General features: G+C 37.8%; 1 protein-coding gene across 4 annotated transcripts in view; it reads right to left on the bottom strand.

Annotated features, from left to right (window-relative positions):
* The window catches only part of USP25 (ubiquitin specific peptidase 25), a 140,346-nt gene that overhangs the window by 85,824 nt on the left and 35,800 nt on the right, over nucleotides 1-18,722 (bottom strand). For all 4 annotated transcript variants that reach the window (XM_060172156.1, XM_060172157.1, XM_060172159.1 and 1 more), the window contains exons 4-6: nucleotides 16,476-16,599; nucleotides 7,802-7,964; nucleotides 1,931-2,017 (exon numbers count right to left, since the gene is read on the bottom strand). In XM_060172156.1, the coding sequence (XP_060028139.1) occupies nucleotides 1,931-2,017; nucleotides 7,802-7,964; nucleotides 16,476-16,599 (374 nt within the window). The remainder of the gene's footprint in view (nucleotides 1-1,930; nucleotides 2,018-7,801; nucleotides 7,965-16,475; nucleotides 16,600-18,722) is intronic.

Below are 18,722 nucleotides of genomic sequence, written 5' to 3'. Positions count from 1 at the left end.
AGAAAAGACTGGAATTGGGTGTCGGGCATAGCGCAGCGGGTTAAGCGCACATGGTGCAAAGCACAAGCTCCGGCTTAAGGATCCCGGTTCGAGCCCCCGGCTCCCCACCTGCAGGGGAGTCGCTTCACAGGCGGTGAAGCAGGTCTGCAGGTGTCTGTCTTTCTCTCCCCCTCTCTGTCTTCCCCTCCTCTCTCCATTTCTCTCTGTCTTATCCAACAACAACTACAACAATAAAACAATAAGGACAACAAAAAGGGAATAAATAAATAAATAAATATTTTTAAAAAGATTCATTAAAAAAATTACATGTCAGAAGGAATCGGGCGGTAGCACAGTGGGTTAAGCGCATGAAGCACAAGGACCGGCATAAGGATCCCGGTTCGAGCCCCCGGCTCCCCACCTGCAGGGGAGTCGCTTCACAGGCGGTGAAGCAGGTCTGCAGGTGACTCTCTTTCTCTCCCCCTCTGTCTTCCCCTCCTCTCTCCATTTTTCTCTGTCCTATCCAACAACGACAGCAATAACGACAACAAGGATAAACAACAAGGGCAGCAAAAGGGAAAATAAATAAATATTTTTTTTTAAATTTTTTTTAAAAGACTGGAATTATACATTCCCCTTATATTTAGCTGAACTTTCATAACCTCCAAACCAATTTTAGTATTCAAACAGAAATATCACCATTATTTTATTAGGGGACAGTATAAAACTTAGTCTTAAAAAAAAAGAAAGACCTATTATGTCATAAAATTAAAAATCTAACTCAACGGAGACATTGCCAGTAGGGACTACTGGTATCAACAAACTGTAATAAAGGGAGGGGAGAGTCCAAAAGGCTTCATGTAAACATGATAAGAACTGAAGAGGCCTTGCTCAGTTCCTCTGAGAATAGGGTGGATTGTTGCTTTATCCCGGTTCCCTTTTGAACATATCTTGTTTACCAGTCTGATACTCTGCAGACCAAAGGTCATAGCCTGAAATGTCAGTTGTAACTCAACTCACGTTCCCACTATCTTGTACTGTATTTCAAATGTTTGCAGAAAAAGTGGTTGTCAACTATGTCCTAAAAAAATACAAGCTGACAATTTCTCATTGCAACAAGCAAGCCACACAGAACGCAACACTTTCATGAAACTTAAAATCTTGTCTTTGTGACCAGTGCCATTTACAGAAACAAAATACTGATGACAAAAAAAATCCCCAAGGCTTGACATTCAAGTCCATCTTAATGATTTCTTCCATTAACTACAGTAAGTATGCTAAGTTCTTTTTTTTTGAAAATCCACTATTAACAATATAATAACCACCACCTGATACTTACTATGTATCAGGTACTGTTAGGCTCTTTACGTATTTTATCTAATACAATTCTCAGAGCAACTCTATGAAATAATTCAGATCACTGCTTACATTTTCCAGGTAAGGAAATGAGTAGTGACAGACCAAATAATTTGATCTGTTTCTACAAGAACCCAGGTAACAAAAATGTGTCTGTGTTGTCACATTATATGGTCTAACAACATTGACTCATAGCACAGGAGCTATAAAATCTCAATTCAAAACTACTTCTTAAAGGACTCATCTAAAGGAATGAGTAAATTATGCCTTGATTTCTACACAATTTTGGACAACTAAGGAAAAAACAACTGAAATTATAACTGGTTAATTTTCCTGAAAATTTGGGTTCTCTCACCCCTGAACCCCAAAAAAGGGCAATTACTAACTTAACATCAGGCTATTGACATATTTAACAAAGGGGTAAAGAAAAATCATTGATAATACATTGACAAATAAGAAATCAATTGACATTAATGGGCTGACATTCAAAGTTAACGGTTTCAGATTCAATGAGGCAAATAGAACAAAAGCAAGAACAGATTTTAAAAATGTGAACATCATATGAATGTGGCTTAAAAATCCCTCATGATCTTACCTTTTGGTTTCGAGGTAAATCTTGAGCATTTGATGGAGGTTTGTAATTCAGAACTAATCTTCTAAATTCCAAAAGGTTGAATAAAGACTGAAAAAGAGTAACAATTTAAGATAATCTTAGGAGAAATCTATCCACTGAATTACAAAATTATGACTTGTCCTAGATAGTTTTGACAACTATAATGATTATGTACAGAGTTTTTATAACTACCACAAAAAAAATCCTACTTGTCCCTGAATAAAAGTCATTATTTCTTATATTCTAACAAACCACTCTGGATTTACAGAAATTATTCTAACACAAGGCAGAAAATTAAACATGAAAAACAATTGCACACACACAAAAGTATAGATTTTTTAAAGCTTATTTTAATGTGCTTTAAATTCTATTTGTTGAACTAAATAAGTGTACTAAAGAAAATTACATAATGACATTAATTCTGCAAAAAATGCAGTAGAAATAAATCTATGTCGCAGCTGTTAGGCGAATACTGACAAAATGAACCACATATCTTGTTTATACTCAAGGAGCCAATCCATCTAGAAATGGAGATAAATGAGAAATACATCTGCACACTATAGAGACAGCGACCACAGAGTGCAAGGAAACATAAAAGGTGCCCCAGGAGAGGATTACTGGAGCTATGTTTTTAAAAACTATAGCCATGATCAACATTTGTTACTAAAATGGCATGATGTAGCTTGGAAAAGTATCAGGATTAAGAACATGCACAGGAAATTCAGCACAGATTATCTGTAAGATTCTCACTGAAGATATTTTACAAAGATATGTATTTGTGCAAGCTGTTTTACAATGTAAATATATATATATATATATATATATATATATATATATTCTATTCTATGAATCGGTTTATAAAGTCTAAAAACCATCACATGGGAATAACGTATTAGAATCTCAAGAGATAGGGAGTCAGGCTGTAGTGCAGTGGGTTAAGCTCAGGTGGCGCAAAGCGCAAGGACCAGCGTAAGGATCCCGGTTCGAGCCCCCGGCTCCCCACCTGCAGGGGAGTCGCTTCACAGGCAGTGAAGCAGGTCTGCAGGTGTCTGTCTTTCTCTCCCCCTCTCTGTCTTCCCTCCTCTCTCCATGTCTCTCTGTCCTATCCAACAATGACAACAATAATAATAACTATAACAATAAAAAAACAAGGATAACAAAAAGGAATAAATAAGTATAAAAAATATTTTAAAAAAAGAATCTCAAGAGATTAAATTGTGTTAATCATCTTGATGAAAGATGTGGCAGCGCAAATCAATGAAAACGACAAAATAAAAAAGAGCAAAAGCAAGAGCTTTCAAATGTGGCCATGCTCAGAATAATAGTTCACAGGATACCTATGTTAATCCACAAACATTCGTCAGACCAGTGGCCTAATACTCGATGCAGTTGTTTCTAGTGTGCTGCTAACCATCAAGAGTCTTAAGTTTTCTATTTTGCTTGCCATAGTTTTTAGTTTCTATCAGATTTCTCAACCTTGGTTTATAATTCCGCAGGCATAATACAATTATTATAATAATCTACTTCCACGCTTCCCTATGTATTTCTCTTTTTTTTTTAAATATTTATTTATTCCCTTTTGTTTCCCTTGTCGTTTTACTGTTGTAGTTATTATTGATATCGTCATTGTTGGATAGGACAGAGAGAAATGGAGAGAGGAGGGGAAGAGAGGGGAAGAGAAAGACACTTGCAGACGTGCTTCACCGCTTATGAAGTGACTCCCCTGCAGGTGGGGAGCCTGGGGCTCGAACGAAGTTCCCTGCACTGGTCCTTGCACTTCGCACCACGTGCGCTTACCCCGATGCACTACTGCCCAACTCCCTCTATGTATTTATTTCTAATACCTATTATTTTCTCTTGAATTCTATAACACATGTAATGTTCTGGATTACTGATCTGAGTGCAAGACAGTCCAGAAGTCTAAGTGGTAGATACTATTATCAGAAATAATTTTGATTTGGCCCCTGGGAGATAGCAGGCATGGGGCCATTGGCAGCACAGAATCAATTTATTTTAATCTATTCTGAGATATCCTGAAGTTAAGCTTCATAAACTATGAGGCCTGGTCTGTTCCCATTTTTTAGTTTTTAAGTTCTCAGGCCCATATATATATAAAACCTGAAGTCTCAAACAAACCGGTATGTTTACTAAGCCTCTAAGTCTGTACAAAATTTTGCTCAGCTTCCTATTCACTCAAGAGTCACTTCTGGACTTGTTCCTAGGATAAAACCAGCATAAAACAGGAGCTTACTCTCTGAACATCCTGTTCTCTCAGAGCTTAACCTCAAAATTCCTACAGCTTTAAGGCTATGTGATCCCTTCAAAAGCCTGGTTCTATTTCTATTTTGTGTTGGGATCCACAAAGTAACAAGGGCTGATACAACCTTACACTGTTTCCCAAAGTACAACAGGTGAAAATGGATTATTTCACAAATTGTAGAAATGAGGTGTTTTTTTTTTTAAGTTCCTAATACTGTACACTTTTTTTTTTCATAGCCCCACTATTATCTATTTTAGCACTGGTAAATAAATTCCCTTAAAAGGGCTGGGAGAGGAATAACTATCATTACTGTCTAAATTGTGTTTATGATTAATGCACATTGGTAACATAACCTTTCCCAGAGTTCAAAATTAATATGCTAATTTTCAAGAGTGCTTAAAAACTTGTTATTAAGGAATTTTTACAAACTCTTCCGAATCACAGAGAGCTAATAAAAGAGGAGGATCCTCATAGCATGTAGGAAACAACCAGAGTTGTGGCAATAAAGGAAAATAGAAATTGTTGATAGTGGTGGACAGTCAGGGTGAGTAAGATAAACTCTTCTTGGTGGTAGCTCCTCAAATTAAAAAAAAAAAGAGAGAGAGCGAGAGAGAGATTCCAAGGGGCCCAAGACTTTACTAATTTTTGCCTGAGCTTGACAGCTAGCATGAAGATGGGTTAAAGGCATTGTCTGGGGAGATGGTGTCAGAGTTGGAAATAGGACTAGAAAACTGTATCTGGGCAGACAGTAGCTTCCAAATATGGAACAAGTATATAAATACCATTAACTGTAGAGCCCATCAATCTGATCTGGGGCCCATATTCATTCAGCATAGGAGCCTGTGTAACCTTTGCATCCCTGCCACCTCCCCAGAGCACTGCCCCGTGAAGAAAAGAGAAAGTCAGGCTGGGGGTATGGATCCACCTGCCAACACCCATGTTCAGCGTTCAGTGGGGAAGCAATTGCAGAAGCCAGACCTTCCACCTTGTGCATCCCACAGTGACCCTGGGTCCACGCTCCCAGAGGGATAAAGAATAGGAAAGCTGTCAGGGGAGGGGATGAGGAACTCTGGTGGTGGGAACTGTGTGGAATTGTACCCCTTATCCTACAATCTTGTCAATCGTTATTAAATCAATATCACATCACTAGGGTTTCAAGGTGTGGAGACTGAAAGTAGAAAGCATAATTAAGAAATCAAAGTTTGGTATTTACTGTCGGAATGTAAAACATTAATTCCCCAATAAAGAAATTAAAAAAAAAATCAAAGTTTGGTTATAACTGAAAAATTAGTCGAGTCAGAGCGGGGCTGTTGAAATAGCTTACTTAGATGGTGTACTGCTAATTTCCATGGGGGCAACTCAGGTTCAAGCCTGACCCCCACAGCATTGAAGGAAACTGCAGTACTGTGGTACCTCTCTTGAATGGAAAAAAAAAAGTAAAAGGGAAGGGAAGGGAAGGGAAGGGAAGGGAAGGGAAGGGAAGGGAAGGGAAGGGAAGGGAAGGGAAGGGAAGGGAAGGGGAGGGGAGGGGAGGGAAGGGAAGGGAAGGGAAGGGAAGGGAAGGGAAGGGAAGGGAAGGGAAGGGAAGGGAAGGGAAGGGAAGGGAAGGGAAGGGAAGGGAAGGGAAGGGAAGGGAAGGGAAGGGAAGGGAAGGAGAGCAAGAGAGAGAGAGTGTCATGGCAGGGTGAGAGGGTGAAATTTAAAAATTAGAGGACAGAATAAAAAATGGGACACTGATCACACCCCCGAAATTTTCCTTCTCTATTTCCCATTCACTACTTCTAAAACGCAGCAAGCATGCTTACATCACAGAGACTCAGATCCAGTCTGGACTGGAGGCAGAGAAGCTCTTGGTGATAAAAAATGCCAAACAAAAAGTGGAGCTAATGTATTTAAGAGACAAACTCGAACAGATGTCTGAGCAATGAAAGAGCACTAAAAGCAAGCACTGAGAAAACAGAGAACGGACAAGCAGAAGCTGGCCATCGCAGCTCAGCTCGGAGAAGACGCTGGGTTTCAGGTGCCTGCTCCCTGGGACTCACTGCAAACGTGTAAGTTAAAGAACACGGAAACGCGGGCGGGGGCTATTTTTAAAATGGAGCTTACATCGGCAGGGGGAGGGAAGGGTAATTTGAGGCAGGTGAAATGAAGCCACTACCGTTGTCACAGTGGAAAGTGTGATGTCACTTTGAAAATGAGTAAGAGGAGAGAGAGAGAGAGATGGTCACTTATATGAAGTGGGACCAAGGTATGAAGTTTGAGGCAGAGAAGATGGCTGTTTTTGACTGTAAATGTTCTTGGTTTAGGATTTCTGGTTTTCCCTCTGCTCCCTTTGGGTTCACTTATCACTAGTCCAATAACTGCCTGCGGGGAAAACTCCCACAGAAGTACTCCCAGGAATAGTACTGTCCTCTGCTATAAAACGACCCAGAGGATAATGCTCTCTGTCCTCAGAATACATGGATTTTAAGCAACTCAGGATTCTATGACTTACCAGGAAGCCCATGACTATATAATGCCTACCATGCAGCCCACAAGCTGTGGAATATATCTGAATTCAAAAGAGGTCTTTAAGACTAGTCGCAGGGGTCAATAAGTCTCTGAGTAAACCAAGAGTGTACAAGACAAGTTAGAAATACGGGCCCCAAATTTTAAATACTTCCAAGACATTCAAAAACGGGAAAAGCCAGGGCAAGAAGATGCACATACTTGAATCTTAACACCCCAGACTGGAGAAAGAATATTTACCTCTAAGTAATAATTTAATTCACTGATATTCCAAAGGAGAAAGCAAATCCAATGGCAAAGATCAGAAAGCAAGGCATTCTTACCCATGAACAATACTGAGGTAAAAATACTGGTAGATGTGTAACTATTTCAAATTTGAACTAAGATACTGAGTGCAGTCTATCTTACTAAAACAAAAAGTGGTCATTCCATATTATTTTGTTATCACTTCAAATAGGTCTTCTCATACAGAGATAGAGGCCACACAGCACCTAAGATTCTCCCAGTGCAGTGGGGTTACAGGCTCAAACGTACATTAGTAGCATGGGCCCCAGGCCAACTATCTTGCTAGCCTGACAACTTTATCTTTGATTTATTCTATCCACATGATTGCACTGACAACAGTAAATTAATAACCACCATATAGGAAAGGATTTTAGATATTAAATAGTATTTCAGTGACTATCTTCCTACAAATATGTACAAATAAATTTGTCAACAACAACAAAAACAGCTATGGTTTCAAATATTGGCCAAATCCAAACCCAAATCTGAAAAGAAAAATAAATACAAAAAAAAAAATCTTCTTTCCATTCTAACAACATTCTAAGCAGTCCGGAACAGGGAGAATTTTAATTCCCACATCAGTGAAAAACACAGGTGCTACTGTAATGTGAAATGCTAGATCAGAAGTGAGGAGTAGGGGGGGGATGATGAGTATTTCAACTCCCAAACCAGCAAATCGGGCAGAGCGGTGTATTGAAATCTGGCCTGACTGATGTTGAAAGCAGACAACGTCAAAGAAACGCAATCCTCCAGCACACTTTCCACAGCTCCGTAGAGAAGCTCCGCATTAAGATGCTTACCTGAATAACAGCGCTGAACCAACAAGTGTTGCCGACGTTCTTAAGCCCAACAGGAGCTTTATCCTGCCTTTTCCTATCATATGGATTCCGAGAATCCCGCCAGACTTCCGTGGGTGTCCTCTTTAAGCAAGCTTTGTTTTCAGCTATGCTGGCTTCAAGAACTCTTAAAAGCAATGGAGAAAAAAAAAATGATGAAAAAAAAAACTATTAATGTTGTACCCCACAGGCACGAGCATATTATAATGATTTTGATTACTTAAGTGTCTAGATCATGTATTGGGGGAATTATTATTTATTCGGGAAGATAATTATTTAACACTAACTTTACTAAAAAAAGATGAATTTGAAGAATGTGGCAGTAGCAATGCCTACAGAAGATATGCTGCCTTTTTCTCTAAGTAAAAAAGAAAAGTTTAAATGTGGAAAGGCAGTGTTATGAAATAGAGATATATTAAATGGGTTTTTCAACAAACTGGGTTCAGCACCAGGAATATAGCACACATAAAAGCTAAGACATTACTAAATTAAAACAACACAAAACTAGCTTTTCTAATAATTACTTTGCAACATATGCTCTCAACCAGGTGTGTGACCACCTGGCCTCTATAATAATTACGTTGAATTATCAAGGAAACACTGAAAATGGGACAAACTGTATGCTTACTGCACTGACCATAAACTTCCATTTCTATAAACAAAAGATATCTAAGGGCAATTCTATGTTTCCCTTCAGTTCCAGAGAACAGCACATAAGTAAAGCAAAATAAAACTCAGAAGTTTAGCTAAAATTAAAAAAAAAAACTAATTAAATACATAGCTACACAGCAGAATAATAAAGATCAAGCTCATTTTAAAATGTTTTTATTTATTTATTTTGTATGGAGACAGAGAAATTGAGAGGGAAGGGGGAGACAGAGAGGGAGAGAGACCGAGAGACACCTGCAGCCCTTCCCTGCTGCAAGTTCAGAACAGAAGCCTTAACTGGGGTCTTTGAGACTACACTGATACGCTAACACAGTGGGCCACTGCTCCACATCAAAAATAGCCTCTTTGAAAAAAAAAAAAAAAAAAAAAAAAAACCTCAACTACAGAAGAACATATCCGAATGGGACGGAGGTAATTCGACTTTGTTTGCTGACGGCCTCCCCACTTATAAATCAACTAGACACAGAGCCTGCTTGCGCGACATGTGTAAATTGACTCAAGAGGCAAGTCTGCTCGGGTGGTTTAAATCATCTTGTGCAAATTATAAAGTTCTAAGCCAGTATGAGTTTTTCAACTTGTCATCCGAGAACATCTTAATCATCTTCCATTATCTTTACCTTAAGAGTTTGCCCTGTCACATTACTGGATTGTTGAAAAAGTCATGACTGATTTTTTGCATAGGAAAACACTGAAAAAAGCAGCATGATTTTCCCTACGATCCGACAGTTGTAAAGTAACAATACTTCTTAACTAAGAAAAATACCTCTTACCAGTATGGAAAGTACTTGTAAAACAACATTAGATACAATATACTAGGATTATACTAGGATTAACGGTGGGTTAAGCGCACATGGCGCAAAGCACGAGAACCACCAGCATAAGGATTCTGGTTGGAGCCCCCTGCTCCCCACCTACAGGGGAGTCACTTCACAGGCGGTGAAGCAGGTCTGCAGGTGTCTGTCTTTCTCTCCCCCTCTCTGTCTTCCCCTCCTCTCTCCATTTCTCTCTGTCCTGTCCAACAATGACGACATCAATAACAACAACAATGAAAAACAACAAGGGCAACAATAGGGAAAATAAACATAAAAAAATTTTAAAATACATATACTAGGATTATCATATGAATCTAGAATAAAGCGTTTCTTTGCATATCAAAATGACATAAGTAAAATTTGCTCTCTTATCATTTTCCAGAATAATCCAACATAGTAACACTACTCTGCCCAAAATCAACTCTTACATATAATCTCGGTCCCAGAGCTTTTTTCATAAATGATTTAGCACTCAGTATCATGACTCCTTGAAGCTGCTCAAATAATTGTAGTAGAAGAAAATCAGAATTTATCTAAAATAGTCCTACTGTTGACAGAAAGTAAGTTTTCAGAAAGATAGAGTAGAAAAAGCCAAGAAGCCAACTAGAGAGGTCTACTGTTCAATTCTGTATTATATTCTAGGAAAACTACACTGAATCCTGAATATTTTGGTAAATGTCTAATATATATATAACATATGTATCATCCTGATTGTAATAAAACTCTAATAAGAAATGAGTCCTTTTCTGTAATTGAATACACTAGATTAGAGACATGATCATCGTCAGGCAAACACAAACAGAAGTTACCGAAAACCTAAACTTACCTAATTTCTGCAAAATGTACTCAATTTGCAAATTTTAAAATCCAGATATAGGGGCCCGTGAAATTGAACCAGTGGTAATGCAACAGACTTTAAGGCCTTGGGCACTGAAGGTTCAATCCCTGACATCATCATAAATCACAGCTGAGAAATTCCTGGCTACTAATCAACTAATTAATTAATAACAAGTGAAGTTTTTTTTTTATAAATGAAAATGTTAAAATCAGAGTGAATGAAAGTAGGTCCCATGCTCCCTATAATAGTCAACAACTGAGGGTAGGGTGCTAACACCTCCAGTAGGGTGCACGTGTTAACGCACAAGGACCCAGGTTCAAGACCCCCAGCCTCACCTGTAGCAGTGAAACAGTGCTACAGGTATCTCTCCGCCCCCACCCTGCTCCCCCTCTCAATTACTGATTCTATCCAAAATAAATAAAGATATTTTAAGTTAATAACTCAACCTATTTAAAACCCAGACATCCCTAACATGCTTTTATTAATCAGCTTTCTGTAGATATGCTCACCAGCACCATTCATCAAATGAAAGCATGAGATTCAAAGAGATAGGCTTACTTGAATCTTAAACCACACAAAGAAGGTTCCATTAGGATGCTACAGTTTACAAACGAATACCGTGTGTGGCTTTGTAGTTACTTGATTTAGAGTTTAACATTCGTTTTTACTTTTTTTGATTATTTCTTTTTATTTATAAAACGGAAACATTGACAAGACCATAGGATAAGAGGGGTACATCAGCACACACTGCCCACCCCCAGAGCTCCATATCCAATCCCCTTCCTTGAGAGTTTCCCTATTCTTTATCCCTCTGAGAGTATGGACTTGTTCTCTGAAATATTGTCTCCAAAAGGCTTAGACCAGGGAGAACAGAATCAACTAGTGGCATTACTTTATAGGATACAGCTACATATAAATAGCATAAATTATGGTGAGGTCTTGTATCAAACAGTCTTTTCTTATATACATGCTCATAGGTTTCCTCTTCCAACTTCCTCCCCACCCCTAAAGAACATTAAAAAAGTCTTCCACATGCTGCACCAGAAATATTTACTCTCAACCAGTCTGTCCCGTCGACATTTACAGGGAGGACGCCTGATTCTGCTTCATCCCCAAAACATGTGTGACTAGTGACAGGACTGACCAGGTGAAATAAAAATATATGAGGGAGTCAGGCGGTAGTGCAGCAGGTTAAGCGCAGGTGGTGCAAAGCACAAGGACCAGCGTGAGGATCCTGGTTCGAGCCCCCAGCTCCCCACCTGCAGAGGAGTCGCTTCACATGCGGTGAAGCAGGTCTACAGGTGTCTGTGTTACTCTTTCCCTCTCTGTCTTCCCCTCTCTCTATTTCTCTCTGTCCTATCTAACAACGACATCAATAACTAATAACTACAACAACAGTAAAAGGGCAACAAAAAAGAAATAAATAAATAAATATTAAAAAATACATGAGTAAGATATAAGCAGCTACTTTCCCTGCTAATTTGTTCTTCAGCAAGAGTCATACCTGTATTTCATACTATTATTTAAATTGCATCATAGTATCAATGTCTGAAATACTCAACTTTTGATCACTCAAGTCCTTTTTTTAGGGAAGCATCATATATACTGATAAACACACTCACCATTTAAGCTGCTTACATCAATCAAAAAAAAGAAAAGGGAAGTGAGAGAAGGGAAAAGGAAAAAAGGGAATGAAGAAATAAAAAAGGAAAGAGAGAAGGACTTACTAACCTGTTGCTCTCTTATAAAAATCCACTAGTATTTTGCTTTAGATGATACTACATCCCTAAATCGAGGTAAGGAGAACTAATTTTACAATTCTCAGCCTTCCAATATATGGAATAGCATGTGTGTCCAGTTATGCACTTGTGGGTGGAGGTAGATAGCATAGTGGTTATGCAAAAAGACTCTCATGCCTAAGGCTCCAAGGTCCCAGGTTCAATCCCCAACCAACACACACCACTGTAAGCCAGAGCTGATCAGTGCCCTGGTAAAATTAATTAATTAAAAATAAGTATTTTTTAAAAGGGGTTATGCAATTATTCACTTGTGTGTCTCAACAGTATCTAACCATCTTCTTGCATAATTCTTACTAGGTTTATTCCGTCTTCAGTAGTTCTGTGTATTAAAACAGTAGCCTTTAAAAAATTACATTCTTGGGAGTCGGGCGGTAGCGCAGCGGGTTGAGCGCAGGTGGCGCAAAGCGCAAGGACCGGCATAAGGATCCTGTTTCAAGCCCCCGGCTCCCCACCTGCAGGGGAGTCTCTTCACAAGCGGTGAAGCAGGTCTGCAGGTGTCTGTCTTTCTCTCCCCCTCTCTGTCTTCCCCTCCTCTCTCCATTTCTCTCTGTCCTATTCAACAACGACATCAATAACTACAACAATTAAAACACACACACACACACACACACAAAAAAAAAATTACATCCTTACTCTTAGACTAATTGTGTCTATTATCAGTACCTCAATTTGTTTCAATCACTACACAATTCAGAGACAATTTCCATATGATATCCAAATCTAAAAACACAGAACTCAATTTTTTTAATATATGTAAGCACTCATGAGACTGTTACCCAGACCAAGATGTAAAGCATCCTCGTGATGACAGAAACGTGCTCATGTTCTTTGCGACCAGTGCTGTCCTCTGCACCCCTCAGAGAATCACCATTCTGATTTCTAGCATCAGAAGTTGCTTTTGCCTATCTTTCCGTGTGACAGCATCACAATAGTTATTATTTCCTCTCCATTTGCTGCTGTCAGAATTCCCTCACTGTGTACGTACCACATCAACGTACTGCATTGCACTGACTACCACCTTCCATTCTGCTGATTACTTTTCTATTGATATATACATATATATATATATATTTGGTTGTGGGCAGTAGTTGCTATAGATAAAAGATAAAAATGGATTCGTTTCACAGGGGTCTATCAAGAGGAGCGGAATCACTGAGTTCTAAAACAGTGTATGTTGCAATGTATTAGAAATCCTCAGTTTTCCAATACTGTTATACTGCCAACGTGTGACACTTCCACTTATTCTGTACGTCTGCCAATGTCATGTTGGTCTTGTCCGTACTCCCTTCCGTCTATGGATAGCTAAGTATTAGAGAGCCTTAGCCTGACACTGAAATCATCAAAAAAGTAACTTGGTGTGTTCTACAATTATTTTGCTTTCACTGATTTTAGTCTGTAGTATCTTAACGACTCTGTAGTACTTTAAGACCTACATACCATATGTAACAGAAACAACATATTAGGGATATTTCTACCAGGAAAATCATGATATGGTATGCTCCTAGTCATGATTCTGCCTAGAACGCTACTCCGACCTTCTGAACTAGGCTAGTTCAAAGTCATTTCGTGAGGCAAGTTATTTTGTCTAGGCAATGATAAGTAAGAGATAAATTATATCTAATGCTGACATTAAGAAGCAAATTCTATTACAAATTACTTTAAAATGTTCCATATAAGGAATTTTACCATGGAATTAGTATTTTAGCAGAGGATTGCAAAAATGTAAAATATAAACTTAATCTAATCTATTTATATATAATAATATAGTATTCTAAATGTTCAAATTAGTAATGAAGTTAGTCAACTCAAATTTAATCAGTCCAAGGATTGTGTCTAGCAATATTTTTATTATGTGAACTTGGGAAATGATTTAATGATGTATCATTTTTCCCTTTGGAAATGAGCTCTCTAAGCCTTACAAATGTCCACAGAAAAAAGACAAATATAACTTTGCCAATAATTTAGCTAGGTTTCAAGCAATCTCTTTTGTCCGATGCAATGAGATTCACAAATTTACATAGATGACTAGTAGCTATGTATTACATAGATGACTAGTAGCTATGTATTTGCATTTGAATTTCTGTTCAGAATTAACTCTGACACTGACACATTCAGCAACAATGAATTCATGATTATAAGTAAAACTTATATGTTGTACTATGCCAAATCTCTGTAACGTAATATGCAATAAAAATGTTTTACAGAATATTCTAAGAGTACATTGAAATTCAAAAGACAAAGGCCAGGAGATAGCACAGCTGGTAGAGCACAGGACTTACTTTGCACAAGGACCCAACACATAAGGGAAATTTCACAAGTTGTGGAGCCAGACTGTGGTGTGGTGTGGTGTGGTGTGGTGTGGTGTGGTGTGGTGTGGTGTGGTGTGGTGTGGTATTGTGTCGTTGTGTCTTTCTGTCTGTCTCTCTCTTTCTCTCTCTCTCTCGTCCTTTGTTTTTCTGACATTGAAAGGAGGAAAAAAAGAGTTCACCTAACAGTGGAATCACACAGGCACCAGAAGTCTTTGAGTGAAAAATAAATTTCTTCTTTGAACAAAGATGTGTATCTAAAACATTGTATAACAACACATTACATTGACATTCACTATCAACTTAGACGTGGTCCCTGAACTTAAAACTTTCCATTCCTTATTATCTAATTAGTGCATGTTTTAATCACAAAATCCATGATTTAAAGCTACTGATGCTGTTTTACACACACACACACACACACACACACACACACACACACACACACACACACACATATATAAACTCAGAGACTTTTGTCAGTTAGAATACTAGTATAAATTCATGGAAATGAAATATACTTTTTAATATTTGATTACTGAGAGCATTCTATTTTAAAAACTTTTTTGCAAACTAAGACCAGTTAAAATATCTAAAGACAGCTTATGTACTGTCATATTTATTAGCATTAGATGATGTTAATCACAACTAGGAAGGATGGTAAATTTAAACTCCACTTTAATATAAGCATACTGTCTTAAATAGTTTTCAAAGTAACATTTCAGACATAAAAACCATTACTAAGTATGTACCTCTGTTAAACATAGCATTTTCAGGTATCTCCTTCCATCTAGCAATTTCTGACTCTTAAGGAAAATATACTATTGATATTTTTCCCAAGGCAAATTATCTGAAAGACGATACATTCTGCTACCAAAGATATGTATTATAGTGTAAAGAACAATGAAACAAACAAACAAAAAAAACCCATTTGAGAAATCACTTAACCTCTATTTTTTTTCCCTGAAATTGCTACCACAAAATTTTTCTTCCTTTTATCATTTCATGGGGTGAAGGGGAGAGTTTAAGTACAAGTCATGGACAGAGGGGGACAGTTTCATTTCCCAATGATAAGTGTCTGCAAAATGCTCTCATGCCGGACTTGGTCCTTTCCATCAGTCAGACATCAGGGACTATAAGCTTCTTCAATATGCATTACAGAAAGACGTGAGACTCCAAAGAATTGTTTACAAGATTATAAGTGTTTTTTTTTTTAAATCAAAACTATTTAGTGTTTAACCAAACATACTGACTTGATCCTTTGGTGAATCAAATTGTTTCAAACTAAATGTTTTGCCTATTAAATCAAAGGATGCCTCCTATCACAAATCTTGAATTGATGCCTCCTTTTTAAAGTGCTATGAACATCATTATTATAGATCACAGGCTGCAAAACTATTATTGCCCATGGGCCAAAACTAGCACGAAGCCTATTTTTATAAATCGCAGACATACTGAAACAGCCATAGTTATTAAATTATGGATTATCTGCACTTGTTTTCCTACTCTAACACCAGAGTTGAGTTATCCCTACAGAAAGCAGATGGCCAATGAAGCCAAAAATAGTTACTATTGATCCTTTATAGAGAATATTTGCTCCTCTCTCCTAGAAATGACTATACACTGAATTGAACAGTATCATCCAAAAAGAACTAGGGGGAGAAAAGAAAGGAAAAGTATGACCATATATAGAAAGGTAGTATCTCATCACCACTCCAAAATCCTCTAAATCAATACTTCAAAGGCAATGAGAACTGAAATTCAGTAATCAAGTCACGACCATGCACCAGGACCCTAGCCCCTTTTCCACCTCTGCCCCTCCTCTCCCAGTGGCTCTCGCTCCACTTGAACACATCAACCCAGTCCAAATGTCCGTTTATGCTTTCCCTCTCCTTCCTATGACTTCTACCTAAAAAACATTTGGGTCTCAGAGCACAGTGGGGGGAAAGGACCTAAGTTCAGGGTGGGAGTGTTTGGCAGACACTTGCAAAAAGGAAGGATTATACCCGCGCGTGAACAACGTAAACCATTATGTCCCCAACACAATAATCTGAAAAAACTGAGGTCACATAAAATATAAAAAGTATTTAAGTATATGAGTGCTAATAAGTGCTACATAACACAGCATATCTTTGTGTCTCTTGAAATGAATTTCAGTTGTTATTATTCTTATAAGCAATGGTCATATCGACTTTATACAAGTTGTGTTTTTACCTGCTAATGGCTTGTTCCTCATCAGTTATCCCAGTCTCTCTGAATGCCCTGTTTGATTCCGCCAAACTTAAGGCAATTGCTCTCTGAAGATCATCTTTATCATCTCCAGTGAGATCAATCACATCTGAAAAGGAAAACTATCTTTCTCAGAATTAAAAGAAAATCAAGTGAGCAGTAATACATATCATGGACATTTTAAACTCAGCACAACCCCCTCAAGCCAGGCAGCAACAATTCTTGACATTTCTCTGAAGAAAATGCACACACATTTAAAAATGTAATAGTTCAAAGATGAATTTCTCTATAAAATATACAAAAAAAAAAACAAGAGCATGAATATTTTTTCATTGTAGAGGAAGGTCATTACTCACTATGAAGTCTCTGACTCGAGACCACAACAGTTTACATTAACAACAATAAACAAGAATATGGCTAGAAAATTTATTTACCAAGAATGAAACCAGCATAGTTATAAACATGTACACTTTCTGACGTTGGTCCAAACATGCAAACATCATACTTTATCCATAACTACCACCTAGACATTATCAAAACAGAATTGACAAGTGAGGTCTCCAAAATGTTTGAGAAATGAACCCAACATATAGCTGTATAAACTGAATACATGTAGCTATGTCTATTTTATATATACATTTTTTAAGTCTGTGTCAAGCTGTTAATGGTGGTTAATTTTGATGAGGAAGGTTATGGAAAGAGAAAGTACAAGGACCTTTAACTTTCTATTTCTTAAACACTTATAAACCATTTGAACCATTTAACAATTTATAAAGGATTTCATTTCACAAAAAGGTCCTCTTCTACGAAGAGACTTACGCTGTAAGTACTCTCTTGCAAAGAAAGATACAATCATAACCACCTTCAGTAAAACCACATTCAAGTCCAGAGTATACATAGCTGGCCAATATTCTCAGAAGATGGCCAGGATACTTTCGTTACCATTTAAACAATGATACAAAACATAAAATACTTAATAGGTGATTCCCAAATGATTCAAGAGGAAGAACACTGCCTGTGTGTTGGGATTATGTTTATGGGTATTTTGAACTATTTGGCTTTACTTTCTATTTAAAAAAAAATGTTAAAAATTGGAGGCCAAGCGGTGGTGTATATGTACATAGCTACTAGAAAAATAATCATCCAAATTTAATGAGAAAGAGGCTATTTTCATAAATCCAATTCTTATGCATCCTGCTCTAATACAAACTGTAGTCTACAAGAATATTCAAAATATTAGCAATGACACCTGGTCATGGAAAGTTTTAATATTTTAGGAGAGAATAATAAAATCTCACAAGAATAGAGTTAAGTCCAGACAGCAAACAAAATATGGAACACAGTTATATAGCAAGGTAGCGGACATAATAGAACATGTCTATAAACAACCCAAAACAAAGAGGCAGTGGCAGTATAACATGGCCTGGTGACACTGGCTGTGCTGATTTACTTGAGATCAGCAGAGGCAGTATAGCAGGGTAAGGATTGAAAAGTGAAGCATCAAGAAATACAAGGTAGGTCAAAGATTTCCTAAGGCTGAAAGACAAGATTCAAGTCCCCCCTAAAGGAGTGTCACACAGGTACAGACATTTAACTCAGCTTCAACAACGATGCCACTAGGTCTTGAGAGGAACAAAACAGATACAGAAACATGAAGCTTCCTTAATTATTCAAGAATGACTACAAGTTGTTTCCCAAATGCTGGGACTGGAGAGGTCAGAACCAACTGAACGGATGTACGGAGAAAGAAGACAGAAAATGTAAGACATGGGGCAAGGAGGAGATTTAGAGTGATTGGGGGGGGGGGGGGTTGACTATTGACTTTAAATCCAAATTATCTAAGATGAAAAGATTTCCTGCCTTATGTGAAATAAGTATCTTTTTATTTCTAACAAAAAAAAGAAGACAGAAAAAGAAATGCTGTCATAATAGTGAAAACAGAGCGCCAGTCTCTTCCCTGGCTGGGAAAGTGTCTCTTTTTCCTAGAAATAACCATCAGGACTCCACATCCAAAGAAAGATGTATCTGCTACTCTCCAGTGTGAAAGTCTGATATGAAGAGCTCATATAATTGAGATACTATGTTTGGAGCATATAAGCTGCAGGGAGTGAATGGCTTTGCTGTCTCCCATTTCCCCAGGTCAGAAAAAATTCAAGTGTTTCTGCAGGGCAAACTAGCCCACCTCCTTATGATACAAACTTGATTTTACTGCTCACAAAGTTGAGAGAAAGG

The sequence above is a fragment of the Erinaceus europaeus genome, chromosome 14, assembly GCF_950295315.1.
Source record: "Erinaceus europaeus chromosome 14, mEriEur2.1, whole genome shotgun sequence".
Lineage (NCBI taxonomy): Eukaryota > Metazoa > Chordata > Mammalia > Eulipotyphla > Erinaceidae > Erinaceus > Erinaceus europaeus.
The sequence above is the reverse complement of the archived record's forward strand: the minus strand, read 5'-3'. Positions and strand labels throughout refer to the sequence as shown.